Source organism: Serinus canaria, chromosome 1A (assembly GCF_022539315.1).
Source record: "Serinus canaria isolate serCan28SL12 chromosome 1A, serCan2020, whole genome shotgun sequence".
Lineage (NCBI taxonomy): Eukaryota > Metazoa > Chordata > Aves > Passeriformes > Fringillidae > Serinus > Serinus canaria.
In genome coordinates, this window is record NC_066314.1 from 208,123 (window position 1) to 225,471 (window position 17,349).

At 64.6% G+C, this 17,349-nt stretch overlaps 2 protein-coding genes across 2 annotated transcripts in view; one reads left to right on the forward strand and one right to left on the reverse strand.

Annotated features, from left to right (window-relative positions):
• Nucleotides 1-1,072: 1,072 nt before the first annotated feature.
• The window catches only part of SND1 (staphylococcal nuclease and tudor domain containing 1), a 72,553-nt gene continuing 56,276 nt past the window's right edge, over nucleotides 1,073-17,349 (reverse strand). Inside the window, exons 13-20 of the mRNA XM_050985098.1 lie at nucleotides 6,203-6,391; nucleotides 5,061-5,202; nucleotides 4,565-4,688; nucleotides 4,400-4,469; nucleotides 3,363-3,476; nucleotides 2,362-2,565; nucleotides 1,455-1,499; nucleotides 1,073-1,338 (exon numbers count right to left, since the gene is read on the reverse strand). Of these exons, the coding sequence (XP_050841055.1) occupies nucleotides 1,273-1,338; nucleotides 1,455-1,499; nucleotides 2,362-2,565; nucleotides 3,363-3,476; nucleotides 4,400-4,469; nucleotides 4,565-4,688; nucleotides 5,061-5,202; nucleotides 6,203-6,391 (954 nt within the window). The 3' untranslated portion in view covers nucleotides 1,073-1,272. The remainder of the gene's footprint in view (nucleotides 1,339-1,454; nucleotides 1,500-2,361; nucleotides 2,566-3,362; nucleotides 3,477-4,399; nucleotides 4,470-4,564; nucleotides 4,689-5,060; nucleotides 5,203-6,202; nucleotides 6,392-17,349) is intronic.
• LRRC4 (leucine rich repeat containing 4) lies at nucleotides 10,117-12,194 on the forward strand. Its single transcript, XM_009100419.4, has one exon. It carries the CDS (start codon nucleotides 10,174-10,176, stop codon nucleotides 12,142-12,144), a length of 1,971 nt encoding a protein of 656 aa, XP_009098667.4. The 5' UTR covers nucleotides 10,117-10,173; the 3' UTR covers nucleotides 12,145-12,194.

The following is a 17,349-nucleotide window of genomic DNA, read 5'->3' on the forward strand; positions in this document are numbered from 1 at the left end:
GACCAGTATGCACCGGTATAGACCAGTATGGGCCCGGTATGGACCAGTACAGACCAGTATGGGCCTGGTACGGAGCAGTATGGACCAGTATGGGCCCGGTATGGACCAGTATGGGCTCAGTACAGACCAGTTTGGACAAGTACAGACGAGTAGAGCCCAGTAGCCTTCTGCACCATCCAGCAGCACCCCTGCACCTGCAGACCCCCAGAGACCCCCGATACACCCAGAGCCCTCCAGGGACCCCCAGAGATCTCCCCAGCCCCCCTCCCAGATGGAGTCACAAACGCCCAGCGCCCCCCAGAGCCCCCAGAGCCCCCAACATGTCCAGACGCCCCCAGAGCCCTGGGTGGGGCAGGGGAGGGTGGCCGAGCTGGGGACAGGGATGTGGGACAGGGGACAGCCCACCCCCGCCCTCCCCCTCCCGTTAATTACGATCGTTGCCCAGCGTTAATTATCGATCCAGCCGCTCCATGTTAATTGGCTTTGGATTCAATTAGCGCTGCCCCCCCCACCCCGGAATCGATCCGCGGCGCGGGGACAGCGGGGACAGCGGGGGGGCACCCACGGGGACCCCGCGGGGTTGGGGTGACCCTGGGGTTGGGCTGCGGTGACAAGAGGGGCCGGGGGCTCTCCTGGGGGTACTTCCCTCCTCTGGGCAGTTTGGGGTTCAGGGCCCAGGTTTGGGGTCCGGGAGTGGGACCCAGAGCTGAGGTTCAGGGTCTGGAGCCCCCCTGGGACCTCAGTCTGGGGGCAGGGCAGGGGTCCAGGGTCAGGGGCTGGTTTGGGGTCCCAGGGTGGGGGGTCCACAACTGGGTCCCAGGTTTGGAGTCCAAGGGTGGGACCCAGGGTGGGGTCCCAGGATGGGGTCCGGATTTGGGGGCCCCACGTGGCTCCGGGGGGGTTTGGCTGCTGTTCTTGGGGCTGCCCCCATCCCCCTCCACGCCCCCCAGAGCCAGGACAGGGTGGGGGCTCCCAGGGCTGCACCCCCAGCGTGCCCAGCCTCGGTCTGAGGGGATGGGGGAGGTGACCCGGGGGGGCTGACCCCAGCACAGAGGGACCCCCAAAGCACCAGGACGCTTCACTACGTTTATTGGGCCTCTGCAGCTTTAAATACAGGCCAGGGTTTGGGGGGCTGGGGGGGCCAAGGCAGGGCCGGGGGGCTGAGGGCGCCCCTCCCCCCCGAGCACGCCCCCCTGGCTGCCCCCGCCGGGGGCAGGGCCGGGCTGGGGGGGCCCGGGGGGTTGGGGGCGCCCCCGGAGCCCCCCCGGCCCCTCAGCGGCTGTAGCCGAACTCGTCGGCGTCGTCCGCGCGGAAGTCGCCGTAACGCCACAGGTTCAGCTGGGGGGGACACGGCGTCACCGGGGCTGCCCCACACCGGGGGGGGCGCCCCGGGGGTGCCACACCCCGCCCCCGCCCCACGGCGTGCCCCCCGGGCCGGGGGTGCCCCCACTCACCCGCGCGCTCTTGGCCGCCTCCTGCGCGTTCAGGTACTCGGTGACCTGGGGGGACAGCCCTGGGTGACCCCGCGGGACCTGGGGCACCCCCAGCCTCGGGGGGGACCCCCCGTCCTTCTGTGGCCCCCACTGCCCACAGGGGATGGGGGTGGGGTGATCCCCCTGGCACTGCCCCTCCGGGGGCTCAGGGGTCTGGGGGTACCCCCATATTCCCAATGGGGCAGCAGCTGGGCCAGGATGGATCAGCACCAGCAGTGGGGGGGGGGTGGGGACAGGGGCCTCTCAAGATCCACCTGACATCCCCAGTGCCCCCAGAACCCCCCAGAACACCCCCAACAGTTCCCCCCACCCCTCAAACACCCACCTCAGGCCTCCCAAAATTCCACCCAACAATCCCAGCAAGAGCCTCCAGCCCCTCCAAACACCCCCTGAGCACCCAGCCAACACCCAGAACAACCCCCCAGCACCCAGAACAACCCCCCAGCACCCAGCCAACACCCAGAACAACCCCCCAGCACCCAGAACAACCCACCCAGCACCCCCTGAGCACCCAGCCAACACCCAGAACAACCCCCCAGCACCCAGAACAACCCCCCAGCACCCAGCCAACACCCAGAACAACCCCCCAGCACCCCCTGAGCACTCAGCCAACACCCAGAACAACCCCCCAGCACCCCCTGAGCACCCAGCCAACACCCAGAACAAGCCCCCAGCACCCCCCCAGCACTCAGCCACCACCCAGAACAACCCCCCAGCCAACACCCAGAACAACCCCCCAGCACTCAGCCACCACCCAGAACAACCCCCCAGCCAACACCCAGAACAACCCCCCAGCACCCCCAGCACCCACCCAGTGCTCCCCAGTCTCCTTCCCAGCCCCCCAGGCTCCCCTGCCCCCAGCACCCACCACTTTCTGGAACTGCCTCTCCTTGCGGGGCTCCACCATCACCAGCCCCTCCTTGACCAGCCCCAGCCCCACGTCGCTCTTGGAGTCTGCGAACTGCAGGGTGACGTGGGGACAGCCGGGGCCCAGGTGCTCCACGTTCAGCAGGCACTGCGTGTTCTGGATGTCCCTCACCACGCTGTCCACGGCGTCCGCCCGCGCCTCCTCCTGCGCCCGCGCTCGTCAGCGCCCGCGGGGACACCCCGGCACGGGGGGGACACCCCGACCCAGAGGGACACCCCGGCACAGGGGGGACATCCCAGCCCATTGGGGACACCCCAGCCCAGAGGGGACATCCCAGCCCAGGGGGGACATCCCGGCCCAGAGGGGACACCCCAGCCCAGGGGTGACACCCCGGCCCAGAGGGGACACCCCACAACCTCGGGAACCTCCCAGGGCCGCTGGGGACACCCCAGGCCCACAGAGACACCATGGCCTTCAGGGACACCCCAGACCCCCAAGGATCCCCCCTGACCCCCAGGGACCCCCGGGTGTTTTGGGGACACTCACAACCCACTGTGGGCTTGGGGTAACCCTGGACTGGGGGGGGTGGGGGGCTGGGGTCAGGGTCATGGGGGGTTGGGGTTACCCTGGGGTCAGGGGTCAGGATTGGGGTCAGGGCTGGGGTCAGTGTCACCGGGGGGTTGGGGTTACCCTGGGGTCAGGGGTCAGGATTGGGGTCAGGGCTGGGGTCAGGGTCACCGGGGGGTTGGGGTTACCCTGGGGTCAGGGGTCGGGATTGGGGTCAGGGCTGGGGTCAGGGCACACACTGGGCAGCTGGGGTTGGTGTTTGGGATCAGGTGACCCATTGGAGTCGTGGTTCAGTGTTCCCAACTGGGACCAGTTTGGGGTTGATGGTTTGGGGTTGGGGTCCACAGGTGGCACCTGGGGCTCAGGCTGTGGGTCTGGGGTGGAGGTTTGAGGCCAGGGCTGGGGTGAGAGCGGGAGCAGCAGGATGTACTCACGTCCTGCGGCACCTGGATGAAGGCAAAGGTGTACTCGGTGGCCTGGGGCGGCAGCACCCGCGGAGAGAACGCCGGGGGCAGCGGGGCCAGGCGGCTGGGGGGCAGCGTCTCCTTCTGCGGGGACAGCACGGGGACATCAGAGAGGGGACACTGCCCAGGGGACACCAGGGACACCAGGGACACCAGGGGGAAGGAGGGAGGGAGGGATGGATGGATGGATGGATGGATGGATGGATGGATGGATGGATGGATGGATGGATGGATGGATGGATGGTGGATGGATGGATGGATGGATGGATGGATGGATGGATGGATGGATGGAGGATGGATGGATGGATGGATGGATGGATGGATGGATGGATGGATGGATGGATGGCTGGATGGATGGATGGATGGATGGATGGATGGATGGATGGAGGATGGATGGATGGATGGATGGGATGGATGGATGATGGATGGATGGATGGATGGATGGAGGAGGGATGGATGGAGGGATGGATGGATGGGATGGAGGGTGGATGGATGGATGGAGGGATGGATGGATGGGTGGATGGTGGATGGATGGATGGATGGATGGATGGAGGATGGATGGATGGATGGATGGATGGATGGATGGATGGATGGATGGATGGATGGATGGATGGATGGATGGATGGATGGATGGATGGATGGATGGATGGATGGATCCACAGATGCATGGATCCACAGATGGATGGATCTGCAGATGGATGGATGGAGGGATGGATGGATGAATGGATGGAGGGATGATGGATGAGGGATGGATGGATCCATGGATGGATGCGTCCACAGATGGATGGATCCATGGATGGATGGATGGATGGATGGATGGATGGATGGATGGATCACAGATGGATGGATGGATGGAGGGATGGATGGATGAATGGATGGAGGGATGATGGATGAGGGATGGATGGATCCATGGATGGATGCGTCCACAGATGGATGGATCCATGGATGGATGGATCCATGGATGGATGGAGGGCTGCCTTCCCCCCAGTTTCCCCAGTGCCACTCACGTTGCCGTAGTCAATGTAGAAAATGTGCACTTTGCCACCAGACTCCACCTTCTCCACCCGGGCACGGTACCTGCAGACCAGGATGGATTTGGGGGATTTGTCTGTCACCCCCCACCCCCCTGCTGCCCTGGCCCAGCCCGTGGGCTCAGCCCATCCCCTCCTCACCATTCCCCGTCGACAAACTTGGCGATGCAGAAGTCGCCGCGGCGCGGGACGAAGGAGCCCTCCACGGGCGGGTGGGCGCCCACCTCGGCACGCATGTTCTCCATCAGCTTCTCCAGCTGGGCACCTGTGGGGCCCCAGTCCGGGATAAAGCCCCAGGCCCGTCCCAAACCTGACCCCAACCCCACTGCTCAGTGTGGCCCCAGAGCCCAGCCCCACATCCCAACAATGACTTCAACAGTAGATCCCAAACCTGGACCTCAACCCCAGACCCTGCTCCTGGACCTTTGGACCCCAAACCTGGATCCCAATCAGGGACCCCTGGCCTGGTCCCAAAAATGGCCCTGGGGGGTGGAGGGGTGACCCCACGTCACCCTGGACACACGGATTTGGGCGTTACCCACCAAACCCACAGATCCTCATCCCACCCAACTTGCCCCTCCACGCCCGGTCTGGGGAGCGCCCCTGGGGGCTGGGGGTGCCCCGGGGTGCCCCGTACCCGTCTCCACGTCCTGCACGTAGAAGTGGAGGTCGTCGGTGATCTCGGTGACGAACACGGGTTTGTAGTTGGCCGTGCGCTCCTTCTCCTCCAGCACCGGCACCACCTCCTCCACCGGCGTCTCCTCGTAGTGGGACCACACCTGGGGGGACACCGGGACCCCGGCCACGCTCCAGGGGACAGCAGTGGGACCGTGGGGGGCCGGAGCCGGCAGTGGGAACATGCCCAGGCCTCAGCTCGGGGGACTGTGGCTGGGATGGGACATCCCTGGGGAGGGACATCCCTGGGGTGGCACATCCCTCATCTGGGACATCCCTGGGGTGGCACATCCCTCAACTGGGACATCCCTGGGGTGGCACATCCCTCAACTGGGACATTCCTCAGCTGGGACATCCCTGGGGTGGCACATCCCTCAGCTGGGACATCCCTGGGGTGGCACACCCCTCAGCTGGGACATCCCTGGGGTGGCACACCCCTCAGCTGGGACATCCCTGGGGTGGCACATCCCTCAACTGGGACATTCCTCAGCTGGGACATCCTGGGTGGCACCCTCATCTGGCACATCCCTCATCTGGGACATCCCTGGGGTGGCACATCCCTCAGCTGGGACATCCCTGGGGTGGCACATCCCTCAGCTGGCACATCCCTGGGGTGGCACACCCCTCAGCTGGGACATTCCTGGGGTTGGACAGCTCTTGGCATGCAACCATCCTCTCTTGGGGTGGGGACATCTATCTCCAAGAGTGGGGACATTCCCTGGGGTGGAACATCTCTTGGGATGGGGACATCCATCGTGATGGGGTCACCTCTTGGTGTGTGGGCACCCAGTGGGTGGGAACATTGATTGGGGTTGTGACATTCCCTGCAGTGGGGCCATCAGATCATGGGGTGGGGACATTGCTTTGCACAGGGACATCTCTTGGGATGGGGACATCCCCTGGCACAGGGACACCCCTCACAGTGGGAACATCTCTCGGCGTGGAGACACCTCCTGGAGTGAGGCCACCCCCTGACAGGGGGACATCCTTTGGTGGGCACACGTCTCAGGGTGGGGACATCCTGTGTGGTGGGGCCATCTTTTGGGACGGGGCCATGTCTCTGGGGTGGTGACACAGCTGGGGCAGGTCCCCTGACCCCCTCACCTTCTCCTTCCTCTGCTTGGCCGCGTCCTGGGCCGCCAGCAGGGCCTTGCAGTAGGGGCTGCGCTCGGCCGTGAAGTGGACGCGGGACAGCGCCTGCTCCACCAGCGCCACCGACAGGTTCACGCCCTCGATGTGCAGCCACCCGATGAAATTCCCGGCCTTGTCCATGCTCTCCACCTCCACCTCAACCTGTGGGATCCCAGGAATCTCATCAGCTGTGGGCCCCTGTCCCCACCCCAGCCTGCTCCAGCTGCCACCTCCTCCCAGCGCTCTGAGCTCGCCCAGGTGGGGCCCCCCCATCACCTCCCTGCACCCAGCCTGGACCCAGGGACCCCCAGGGTGCCAGCCCAAAGGTGGGGGACAAGGGACATCGGGGACCCAGCTGTGGGGTACACAAAGCCACCAAGTCCTGCCACCTCCTGTATCCCATTGTACCCTGAGTATCCCATCCTGGGAATCACGCCCCGGGAACCACACCCTGGGAATCACACCCCACCCTGGGACGGGCTGGACTTGTGGCCAGTGTGGCCCTGGAGACAGCACGTGGCACAGGACAGTGCCAGGTGTGCGGCCAAGGCACTGGGGACAGTGAGGTTTGGCCCAGGGTGACAGACTGGCCACACCACAATGGTTCAAATCCCAGCCATGGCCTCTGCCGTGGTCAGTGGGGTTTGGCTTTGCCAGCGCTGCCACACGGAGCCTGTCCCACCCCTGAGCTCACCCATCCCACCACAGCTGCTCCCGCTGCTTCCCAAAGTCTGGAGTGTCCCACTGTCCTTGCACTGTACCGGGCATGGCACCACAATGGCCATGGCACCTCAATGGGCATGGCACCGCACTGGGCATGGCACCACAATGGCAATGGCACTGCACCTGCCATGGCACCGCACTGGGCATGGCACCTCACTGGGCATGGCACTGCAGCGGCCATGGCACCGCACTGGACATGGCACCTCACTGGACATGGCACCACAATGGCAATGGCACTGCACCTGCCATGGCACCTCACTGGGCATGGCACCACACTGGCCACGGCATCAAAATCAGCCATGGCACCGGACACCGCATGGCACTGGACATGGCACTGGACATGGCACCGCACTGGACATGGCACCGCACTGGACGTGGCACCGCACTGGAAATGGCACTTCACGGGACACGGCACTGCACCAGACATGGCACCGCACCGGCCTTGGCACCGCACTGGACATGGCACTGCACCAGACATGGCACCGCACCTGGACATGGCACTGCACCAGACACGGCACTGCACCGGACACGGCACCGCACTGGACATGGCACCGCACCTGCCGAGGCCGGTGTGTGGCCGGGACAGGGCCCCAGGCCACCCGGTGTCCCCAGGGCTGCCAGTGCCAGGCCGGTCCCTGGGGTCAGCACCCCGTGCACGCCTGTGGCACCTCCCCAGTGCCGCAGGGTGACACTACTCTGGGTGACAACAGTGTCCCTGTCCCTTGTGTCACCACTGGGTCACTGGCCAGGGGACTCGCGGGACATTGATGGACTCAGGACACGATGCAGCCACTGCAGTGGACAGGGAACATGTGGGAGCCACCCTTGGGGCACAGGAGACCACCAGGTCCTACAGCTCCTGGGGGGGACATCACCGGAACAGCTGCAGCCCCCTGGGGACGTGCCACCATCATGGGGACAGTGACCCCAGTGCGGAAGGACAGGAGGGTCTGGGGCGCCCTGGTGCACTGCCAGACAGGATGTCCCACAGGGGCCACCAGCCCCACAGAGGTCCCCACCACCCAGTGGCAGCACTCAGGTGACAGCTCCGAGTGCCACCAGTGCCGCCAAGAGCCGGGGGGGGGGGGTCACAGGGTGTTTACAGGGGCCGCAGGTGGTGTCGTGTCCCCCCAGTCCCGGGGGGAGCGAGGGGACAAGGCACGGCTGGGGGCGCGGAGCCGGGGCCCCAAAGAGCAGCAGCGCCACCAGGTCTCGTGGTCCCTGTCCCCAGCCCCTGGCGGTCACCCCGCGTCCCCCCTCCACACCTGCAGGGCTGGGGCTCCCAACAGTGCCACTGCTTGTGTCGGGTCTCAGCCCCAAGGGCCGGGGGTCTCGGGGGTCCCCGCTCAGCGGGGCGGTCGGACCCGGGGGGATGGAGCCGGGGTCCGCCCGGACCTGCTCACCTCGAGGCCGCCGAGCCCCGCGCTGCCCCCGTCCCTTCCGTCCCTCCCTCCGTCCCTCCGTCCGTCCGTCAGCCCGTCCGTCCGTCCGTCCGTCCCCCCGGCCCCGGGGAGGGGTCGCTCAGGGAGCGGCCCCCCCCCCTCCACAAGCCCCGAGCGGGGTTTGCGGGGAGGGGGAGGAGGAGGAGGCGGCGGGAGGGAGGAGGAAGAGGAGGAGGAAGCGGCGCATCCCGCATCCCCCTCCCCGCGCACAAAACCGCTCCGGGGCCGCCGCACCGGCCGAAGCGGGGCCGGCGGGGGCCCCTCCGGAGAGCGGCGGGTGGGTGGGTGGGTGGGGGTGCGGGGGGGCGCGGGGGGGTCTGTGCGGAGCCGGGATGCGTCAGCAGGAGCAGCGGGAGCGGCGGCGGCAGCAATCCATCCGCGCTCGCACTGAAGGACAAAAGGATGAGCCAGCCGCCTGCGCGGCTGCTTCCCGCACCGCCCGCACCGCCCCGCACCGCACCGCCCGCACCGCCCGCACCGCCCCGCGCGGCCCCCGCCACCGGAGGATGCCCGCCGGCACCGCGACCGCCACCGCTGTCACCGCCGCTGTCACCGCCACCATCGCCCCGCGCCGCCGCTGAACGCGACACCCACGCGGGGACGCGGGAACGACACGCGGGAGGGGACGGGACGGGACCCCCCCGCCCCGCCACCAGCGCAGCCGCCGCCGCTACCGGGAGGTGCCCCCGCCGGCATCTCCCCCCCCCCCACGCCGACGCCCTTTCCTCCCCCCCGCTCCCTCCCCGAACCGCGTTTTTCCCTCTCCCGGGGGGGGCTCCCCGCGATTTATTTATTTATTTCGGCCTATTTTTAATCTTTATTTTCCTGTTTTATTTTTAGGTTTCGTCCGGGTTGTTTGGGTTTTTTTTTTTTTTTTAATATTTTGAATTTTTATTTTTAGTTTTTCATCTGATTTTAGCCTTATTTTAACTTTTATCATCATTTCCGTTCTTATCTCGATTTGATTTTATTTTAGATTTTTATTCCGTTTTTACCTCCTTTTCCATTTCCCTTTCCTGGCCAATTTTTTTTTTTTTTCCCCATTCCCATTTCCCTCCCCGTTTTTCATTTTTTTTTTCCACTTTTTCTCTCCTCCGCTCCCTCCCCTTTTCCCAATTCTTCCTTTTCTCCCGGCTTCTTTTTATTAATTATTTCCTTTTTCGCCACTTTCCCCGCGTTCCCCCCCCCCCCCCTTTCCCCGCGGCCGGGGGGGGGGCGGCCATGCCGGCCCCGCCGAGCCCCCCGGGCCGGCCCCACGGGCGGAGGTGCGAGGCCGCGGGGTTGGCCGCGGTCGGGGGCTGCCGAGCCCCCGCTTAGCCGGGCCGGCCCCCCCCATCCTGCACCGCAGCCTCCAGGAGCCATTTTGTCTTTTTTTTTTTGGGAGCCGACCCCCCCCCCCCGCCCCCCTCCTCGGTCCCGCGCCCCCCGCGCTCGCCTCGAGCCCCCCCGGACCCCCCGATCCCCCTTCCCCAGGTAGGTACTGGCGAGCGGGGCCGGGCGGGGGGGGCTCCTTCTCCTCCTCTCCCCCCACCCCACCCCCCCCCCAGTACCTACCGCTGATTTTTTCCCCCCCTAAATTTTCATTTTTCCCTCCTCAAACCCCGCTCCCCTCGGAGCCACCCCGGCCCCCGACCCCGGCACATCGACTCCCCCCCCCCCCCCCCTCCGGCCGGCCGGGCCCCCCAGCTCGTGGGAGCCGGGAGAGGGGGGGGCCCCGAGCCCGTTCTCCTGTTCTCGCCGCCATCCCCAGACGATGGTGAATGATGAACGTGCCACACCATGAAGCTCTTGTGGCAGGTAACTGTGCACCACCTCCGCCGCCACCGCCGCCACCGCACCTGGCCGGGGCTCCTGGCCGCCTCCCTGACCCTGCACGCGTGGCTCCTGGCCACGGCCGCCGCCTCGCCGGGCCCCCAGAGCTGCCCCTCCGTGTGCTCCTGCAGTAACCAGTTCAGCAAGGTGGTGTGCACCCGCCGCGGCCTGGCCGAGGTGCCCCCCGGCATCCCCTCCAACACCCGCTATCTCAACCTCATGGAGAACAACATCCAGATGATCCAGGCGGACACGTTCCGCCACCTGCACCACCTGGAGGTGCTGCAGCTGGGCAGGAACGCCATCCGGCAGATCGAGGTGGGCGCCTTCAACGGGCTGCCCAACCTCAACACGCTGGAGCTCTTCGACAACCGCCTGACCACGGTGCCCACGCAGGCCTTCGAGTACCTGTCCAAGCTGCGGGAGCTGTGGCTGCGCAACAACCCCATCGAGAGCATCCCCAGCTACGCCTTCAACCGCGTGCCCTCCCTCATGCGCCTCGACCTGGGCGAGCTCAAGCGCCTCGAGTACATCTCCGAGGGCGCCTTCGAGGGCTTGGTCAACCTGCGCTACCTCAACCTGGGCATGTGCAACCTCAAGGAGATCCCCAACCTGACGGCGCTGGTGAGGCTGGAGGAGCTGGAGATGTCGGGCAACAACTTCCCCGAGATCAAACCGGGCTCCTTCCACGGGCTCAAATCCCTCAAAAAGCTCTGGATTATGAACTCGCAGATCAACTTGATCGAGCGCAACGCCTTCGACGACCTGACGGCGCTGGTGGAGCTCAACCTGGCCCACAACAACCTGTCGTCCCTGCCCCACGACCTGTTCGCCCCGCTGCGCTACCTGGTGGAGCTGCACCTGCACCACAACCCCTGGGACTGCGACTGCGACATCCTCTGGCTGTCGTGGTGGCTGCGCGAGTACATCCCCACCAACTCCACCTGCTGCGGCCGCTGCCACGCCCCGCTGCACATGCGGGGCCGCTTCCTGGTGGAGGTGGACCAGACCTCCTTCCAGTGCTCGGCGCCCTTCATCATGGACGCGCCCGCGGACCTCAACATCTCGGAGGGGCGCGTGGCCGAGCTGCGCTGCCGGACGCCCTCCATGTCCTCGGTGCGGTGGCTGCTGCCCAACGGGACGGTGCTGAGCCACGCCTCGAGCCACCCGCGCCTCTCCGTGCTCAACGACGGCACCCTCAACTTCTCGCACGTGCTGCTGACCGACACCGGCCTCTACACCTGCATGGTGACCAACGTGGCCGGCAACTCCAACGCCTCGGCCTTCCTCAACGTCAGCACGGCCGAGCTCAACACCTCCAACTACAGCTTCTTCACCACCGTCACGGTGGAGACCACCGAGATCTCCCCCGAGGACGTGTCCCCCAAGTTCACCAAGCCCGTGCCCACCACATCGACGGGCTACCAGCCGGCCTACACCACCACCACCACCGTGCTGGTGCAGACCACGCGCCCGCCCAAGCAGGTGGCCGTGCCCACGGCCGACGCCGGCGACAAGCTGCAGACCAGCCTGGACGAGGTGATGAAGACCACCAAGATCATCATCGGCTGCTTCGTGGCCGTGACGCTGCTGGCCGCCGCCATGCTCATCGTCTTCTACAAGCTCCGCAAGCGCCACCAGCAGCGCAGCACCGTCACCGCCGCCCGCACCGTGGAGATCATCCAGGTGGACGAGGACATCGCGCCGGCCACCGCGGCCACGCCCGCGGCCGCCCCGGCCGGCGGGGCTGGGGAGGGGGCCGTGGTGCTGCCCAACATCCACGAGCACCTCAACTACAACACCTACAAGGCCGGACACGGCGCCCACTGGACAGAGAACGCGCTGGGCAACTCCCTGCACCCCCCCGGGACCACCCTGGCCGACCCCTATTTAATCCAGACCCACCCCAAGGAGAAAGTTCAGGAAACCCAGATATGACTCTTTTTTGGGGGCTTTTTCCTGCTTTTTTTTGGGTCGTCCTCCCCCCCCACCCCACTCCAACCCCGGCCCCAAATTATTATAAACGCAATAGATGCACAAAAGCAGAACTCCAAAAAGAAGGAAACCCAGGAGAATTCCTCAGTGCTAAGGAAAACCAGGAGAATTCCTCAATAATAGACACAACTTTTGTACAGGGGGGGGAGAGACTCTTTTTCGTGTACATGCTTCTATAGCCAACCTCGGGGCCGAGAAGAGCAGCAGATTCTATTAAAATTTAACGAAACCCACCCAAAAACTCCTACAAAAAACCACTATTTTCTAACTCGCAGGTTCTATTTAAACACAAAAAAGAAACAAACCAGGAGAAACAGAGGAGGAAAAAAACAATCGGTAATAAGAGGAAAAATCCCCGAGCTCGGGGACGAGCGGCGGTGCCGTGGCGCGGGGGGACGCGGGGGACGCCGGAGCGGTGGCAGAAGCTGTCGGGGTGTTTTTGGGGGGGTTCGGGGTGTTTTCGGGGGTTATTTGGGGGAGGGGGTGAGGTCGGCCCCCCCCACCCCGCGGCGCTGCCCTTGGCCGCGCGCCGGCGGCTCCGGCGTCACCGGAGCGGGATCTCGGCCCCGCGCCAAGACCTTCCCAATGCAATAAAGGAATGGATTTTGGGGGGTGGGGGGCACGGGGGGGGGGCGGGGGGCGCAGCCTGAGGGCTGGGGATGGACGTCTGCAATGTATTCAAGCAAAAAATTCCTCACAAACCCACGGGAAAGGGGGAAAACCCCGCAAGCGCCTGGGGGGTGGTTTGGGGGGGATATGGGGGGGGGGGGGAGAGCGGGTGCCCCCCCGCTTTGCTCTGCACCCCCTTTCCCACGGTGTTTGTCACCCCCCCGGGCCTCCCGGACCCCCCGGCACAGGGCTACGGCTCCTGGGGGGCTGGGGGGGCCCCCACGGGAGACCTGACCAATGATTGTAACCACCTTCACTAGAAACGGCATTTTTAGTCCTTTTATTTGATGGGGGGGAGGTGTGGGAAACACCCCCCCGTCCCCGGGAGGGGGTGACAATGGGGACACCCCCCCCAAGGGCTGCTCATGGAACGGGAGGGGCTGGGAGAAATTAAGGGCTCGGGGACGGGGGGGGGGGAGGTGACAATGGGGGGGGGCCACCAGCATCGGAGGTGGCGCCGGGGGGGTCCCGGTGGGGACCCCAAGTGCCTCGTGGGGGTCCCGAGGGGATGAGGGGGTCGGGGGGGGCGGGGATCGGGCAGCAGCGAGGGGGGGCCCCCCGGTTGCTCGGGCACTGGAATTACTTTAATTTCTTGTTTTAGCTTTAAAATGTTCTTGGAGTGGGGGGGCAAAGCCGAGCTAAAATGGAGGGTTTGGGGTGTCCGGGGGGGGGAAGGCGGGAAGGAGATGCAGAAGTTCCCTCTCGGGCTGTAAACGCCGGAAGGATCCGACTGTACCGCGAATCCAACAAAAAAAAAAACAAGTGTATTTTTGTATTTTAATAAATATTGTTCCAAATTTGTAACGCCGAGTGCCCGAGGGGTTAAACGGGGGCGCTCGGGGGGGCCGCGGGGGCCCCCCCTCCCCGCCAGCCTGAAAGGGGTTTTTTGTCCTCTCAGCAGGAAAAGCTTTGGAAAAATCGCAGAGCGGGAAAGGGAGATGGAGGGAGAGGATGGAGGAGGGGAGGGGGCGAGGACAGCTGGGGGTGACACGGGGGTGACAGCGAGAACTGGGGGGTGACATCGGGGTGATAAAAGAACGGGGGGGGCAAAGATTAGGGGGTGACATTGGGGTGATGAGAATTGGGGGGGACATGGAGGGTGACATGGGGGGACAGTTACAGGGTGACTTTGGGGAAAAGGGATGAGAATCGGGGGGTGACAGCAGCAGGGGGCACTGGCGGGGGGGACAGCAGGACCCTGCTGTGGGGCTGGGGGCGTTGGGGGTCACCCCCCAGGCTGGGGGTTCCCGGCTGGAATTGTGATTGGAGGGAGGGATCAATCGGGCACTTCCCCTGCCTAGGAGGGACAGGGGGACAGCGGGATCCCCCCTCCTGGGGACACGGGGACACTTTGAGGGGACACCAGGAGCCTCGGCTGCGTGGGGACACCGGGACCCCAGCCTGGACCCCGGGTGCCACTGTCGGACACGGGGAGTGCTGGGCGCTGCTGGTGGGGACAAGGGACACAGGGACAGGGACACAGAGTGTCCCTGTGGCAGTGGGGACACAGGGACCTTGGATGGCACCAGTGTCCCCAGGGTGCCACCTCCACCCCAGTGCCACCACCACCTCTGGGGGGCTGAGCCCCTCCCCCAGTCACCACGCAGCTGTCAGGGTTCAGTGTTGGGATTTGGGGGATTTTTAGGATTTTTGCTACTTTTTGGTGGATCCGGGTCAGTTTTTCCCAAAATCATATTCCTGCTTTTCCCTTAATTCCTGAATTTTCCCACCCAGGCCAATCTGGGAATGCCAACACCTCCTGTTCATCCTGGGGGATGAACCCCCCCACTCCTCCCTGTGCTGGGGACAGACAGGAGTGATCCCAAAAATCCTGGGAATGCTGCAGGGGGGATTTATGGATTTTATTAGCACTGATTTTAGCCCAAAATTAGAGCAGCTGATTTCATCATCACCATCATCACCATCATCATCATCATCACCATTATGCCATCCTCGTCCTCAGCCTCATCCTCAACCTCATCCCATCCCATCCCATCCCATCCCAACCTCATGCCATCCCATCCCATCCCCAAACCCCTCTGGTTCTGGATCCCACTTCCAGGAATTCCATCCTATCCATCTTGCTAAGGACAATCCCCCCAGGACCCCCAGCTCCCAGAGTACCCCCAGGTCTTTCCCTGGGATGATTCTCTCGGAGCAGGGTGGCAATCAGGATCTGGGATATGGGGAAAGGCAAATACAGACAAATTAAATCCAGGGATTTTTAGGGAATGTCAGGGAAGTCCCCGTGGCTGCGGGATTTGGAGTTCTGCTCGGGCCTCCCCCGGCATTGGTGGCTCTGGAGGGAGTGGGGTGGGACGTGGGACAATGCAATGGGACACTGTGAATGCTCCAAGCCTAGGGCTGGGATTGGCCCTGCGATTGGGAATTGTGCTGGGATCAGCGCTGGGATTGGGATCAGAGTTGGGATTGACCGTGGGATCAGGCACGGTCAATTGGCATTGGCATTGGCACCAATTGGCATTGGTGCTGGGATTGGAGTTGGGATCAATACTGGGATAAACCTGGGATTAGGATTGGGCTCAGTGCTGGGATCAGGCTGGGATTGGGACTGGGATCGGATCGGTGCTGGGATCAGGCTGGGATTGGGACTGGGATCGGGCTGGGATTGGGACTGGGACTAGGCTGGGATCGGTGCTGGGATTGGGACTGGGATCGGTGCTGGGATTGGGGCTGGGATCGGTGCTGGGATCAGGCTGGGATTGGGACTGGGATCGGTGCTGGGATCAGGCTGGGATTGGGGCTGGGATCGGTGCTGGGATCAGGCTGGGATTGGGACTGGGATTGGTGCTGGGATCAGGGCAGGACTGACGCACTGGGAATTCACAGCTCCAGCGGACAAAAGCCACTGGAACACGTGGGGGGGGCCGGGGCAGTTTCCCGGCGTTCCCGGAGGATCGGCAGCTCCTGCAGGATCAGCAGGGCCGCGGAGGAGCCGAGGGGCTCCCGGGGTCCCCTGGGCCCCTCCCGGGCGCTCCGGGAGCCGCGATCCCGCCGGAGCACCCCGGCACCCCCTGCCCCCCGCGCTGCGGGGCCGGTTCGTCAGCGGCGGCTCCGGGCCCGTGAGTCAGCAGCAGCCGGAGCCGCCGGATAAAAATATCCCACGGCTGTGGGGGTGGGCAGGGACTCGGCTGCCGGCGGGAACGCGGCCGGGCCACCGTGGGAACCGCGGGGAGCCGCGCCGGGACCCGCAGCCGGAGCCAGGAATGGGCCTGGGCGGCATCCCGGCTTCCCACGGCCTCCCTGCCACGGCATTCCTGCCCCGCATCCCGAGTTCCTGCCCTGCATCCCCGGGTCCACGTGGCCTCCCCACCACCGCCACCTTCCTGGGCAGCAGCCCATCTTCCCACGGCCTCCCCACGACATTCCCGGGAAGCGTCCTGGCTTCCACGTGTCCTCCCTGCCACAGCATTCCTGGGAAGCAGCTCCGGCTCCATCTGGCCTCCCTGCCACGGCATTCCTGGGCAGGTGCAGCGCCGAGCCTCCGGAATGTGCCGAGGCAGCCGAGCGAAGCCCTTGGGATGCGGGTCAGCAATTCCCGGCAGCGCGAGATGCTGAGCAGGGAGGGGGACGACTGCAGTGTCCCCGTGTCCCTGTCCTCCCGCGTCCCTGTTTCTCCGTGTTCCTGTATCCCTGCACCCCTGCATCCCTGTGTCCCCGTGTCCCTGTTTCTCCACGTTCCTGTATCCCTACACCCCCGTGTCCCCGTGTCCTCGTGTCCCTGTCCTCCTGTGTCCCTGTTTCTCCTCATTCCTGTATCCCTGCACCCCTGTGTCCTCCTGTCCCTGCGTTTCCCTATCCTCAGGTCCCTGCATCCCCATGTCCCTGCATCCCTGTGTCCCTGCATTCCCACACCACCGTTTTCCCACGTTCCCATGTCTCTGTGTCCCTGCATCCCCATGTCCCCACAGCTGGCACAACTGGCCCGCAGCTGCTGCCACATCTGGATCCACACCCACATCTGGACCCACAGCTGCATCTGGGTCCACAGCCACAGCTGCAGCTGTGTCCACCACATCTGCACCCATGGCAACACCTGGATCCAGGGCCACAGCTGTCACTGTGCCCACACCTGGATCTGCAGCCACATCTGCATCCACAAACCACATCTGTATCCCCGCCCAAAGCTGCATCCATGTCAACATCTGCATGCCTGCCCACATCTGGATCCATGCCCAAAACTGCAGCTGTGTCCACATCTGCATCAACCATGTCTGCAGCCACAGCCACATCTGGATCCATAAATCCCATCTGGATCCATAAATCCCATCTCTATCCATGCCCACATCTGCATCAACCGTGTGTGCAGCCATGGCCACATCTGGATCCATAAATCCCGTCTGGATTCACAAATCCCATCTCTATCCATGCCCACATCTGCACCAGTACCAACATCTGGATGGGAGCATCGGTCCCTGAATTTTGGCTCAGCGGGACCGTGACAGTCACGGGGGGGGG

What these genes read in the sequence shown, in the direction of transcription:
- LRRC4 (XM_009100419.4), top strand. Translation starts at nt 10,174, where the DNA reads ATGAAGCTCTTGTGGCAGGTAACTGTGCACCACCTCCGCCGCCACCGC.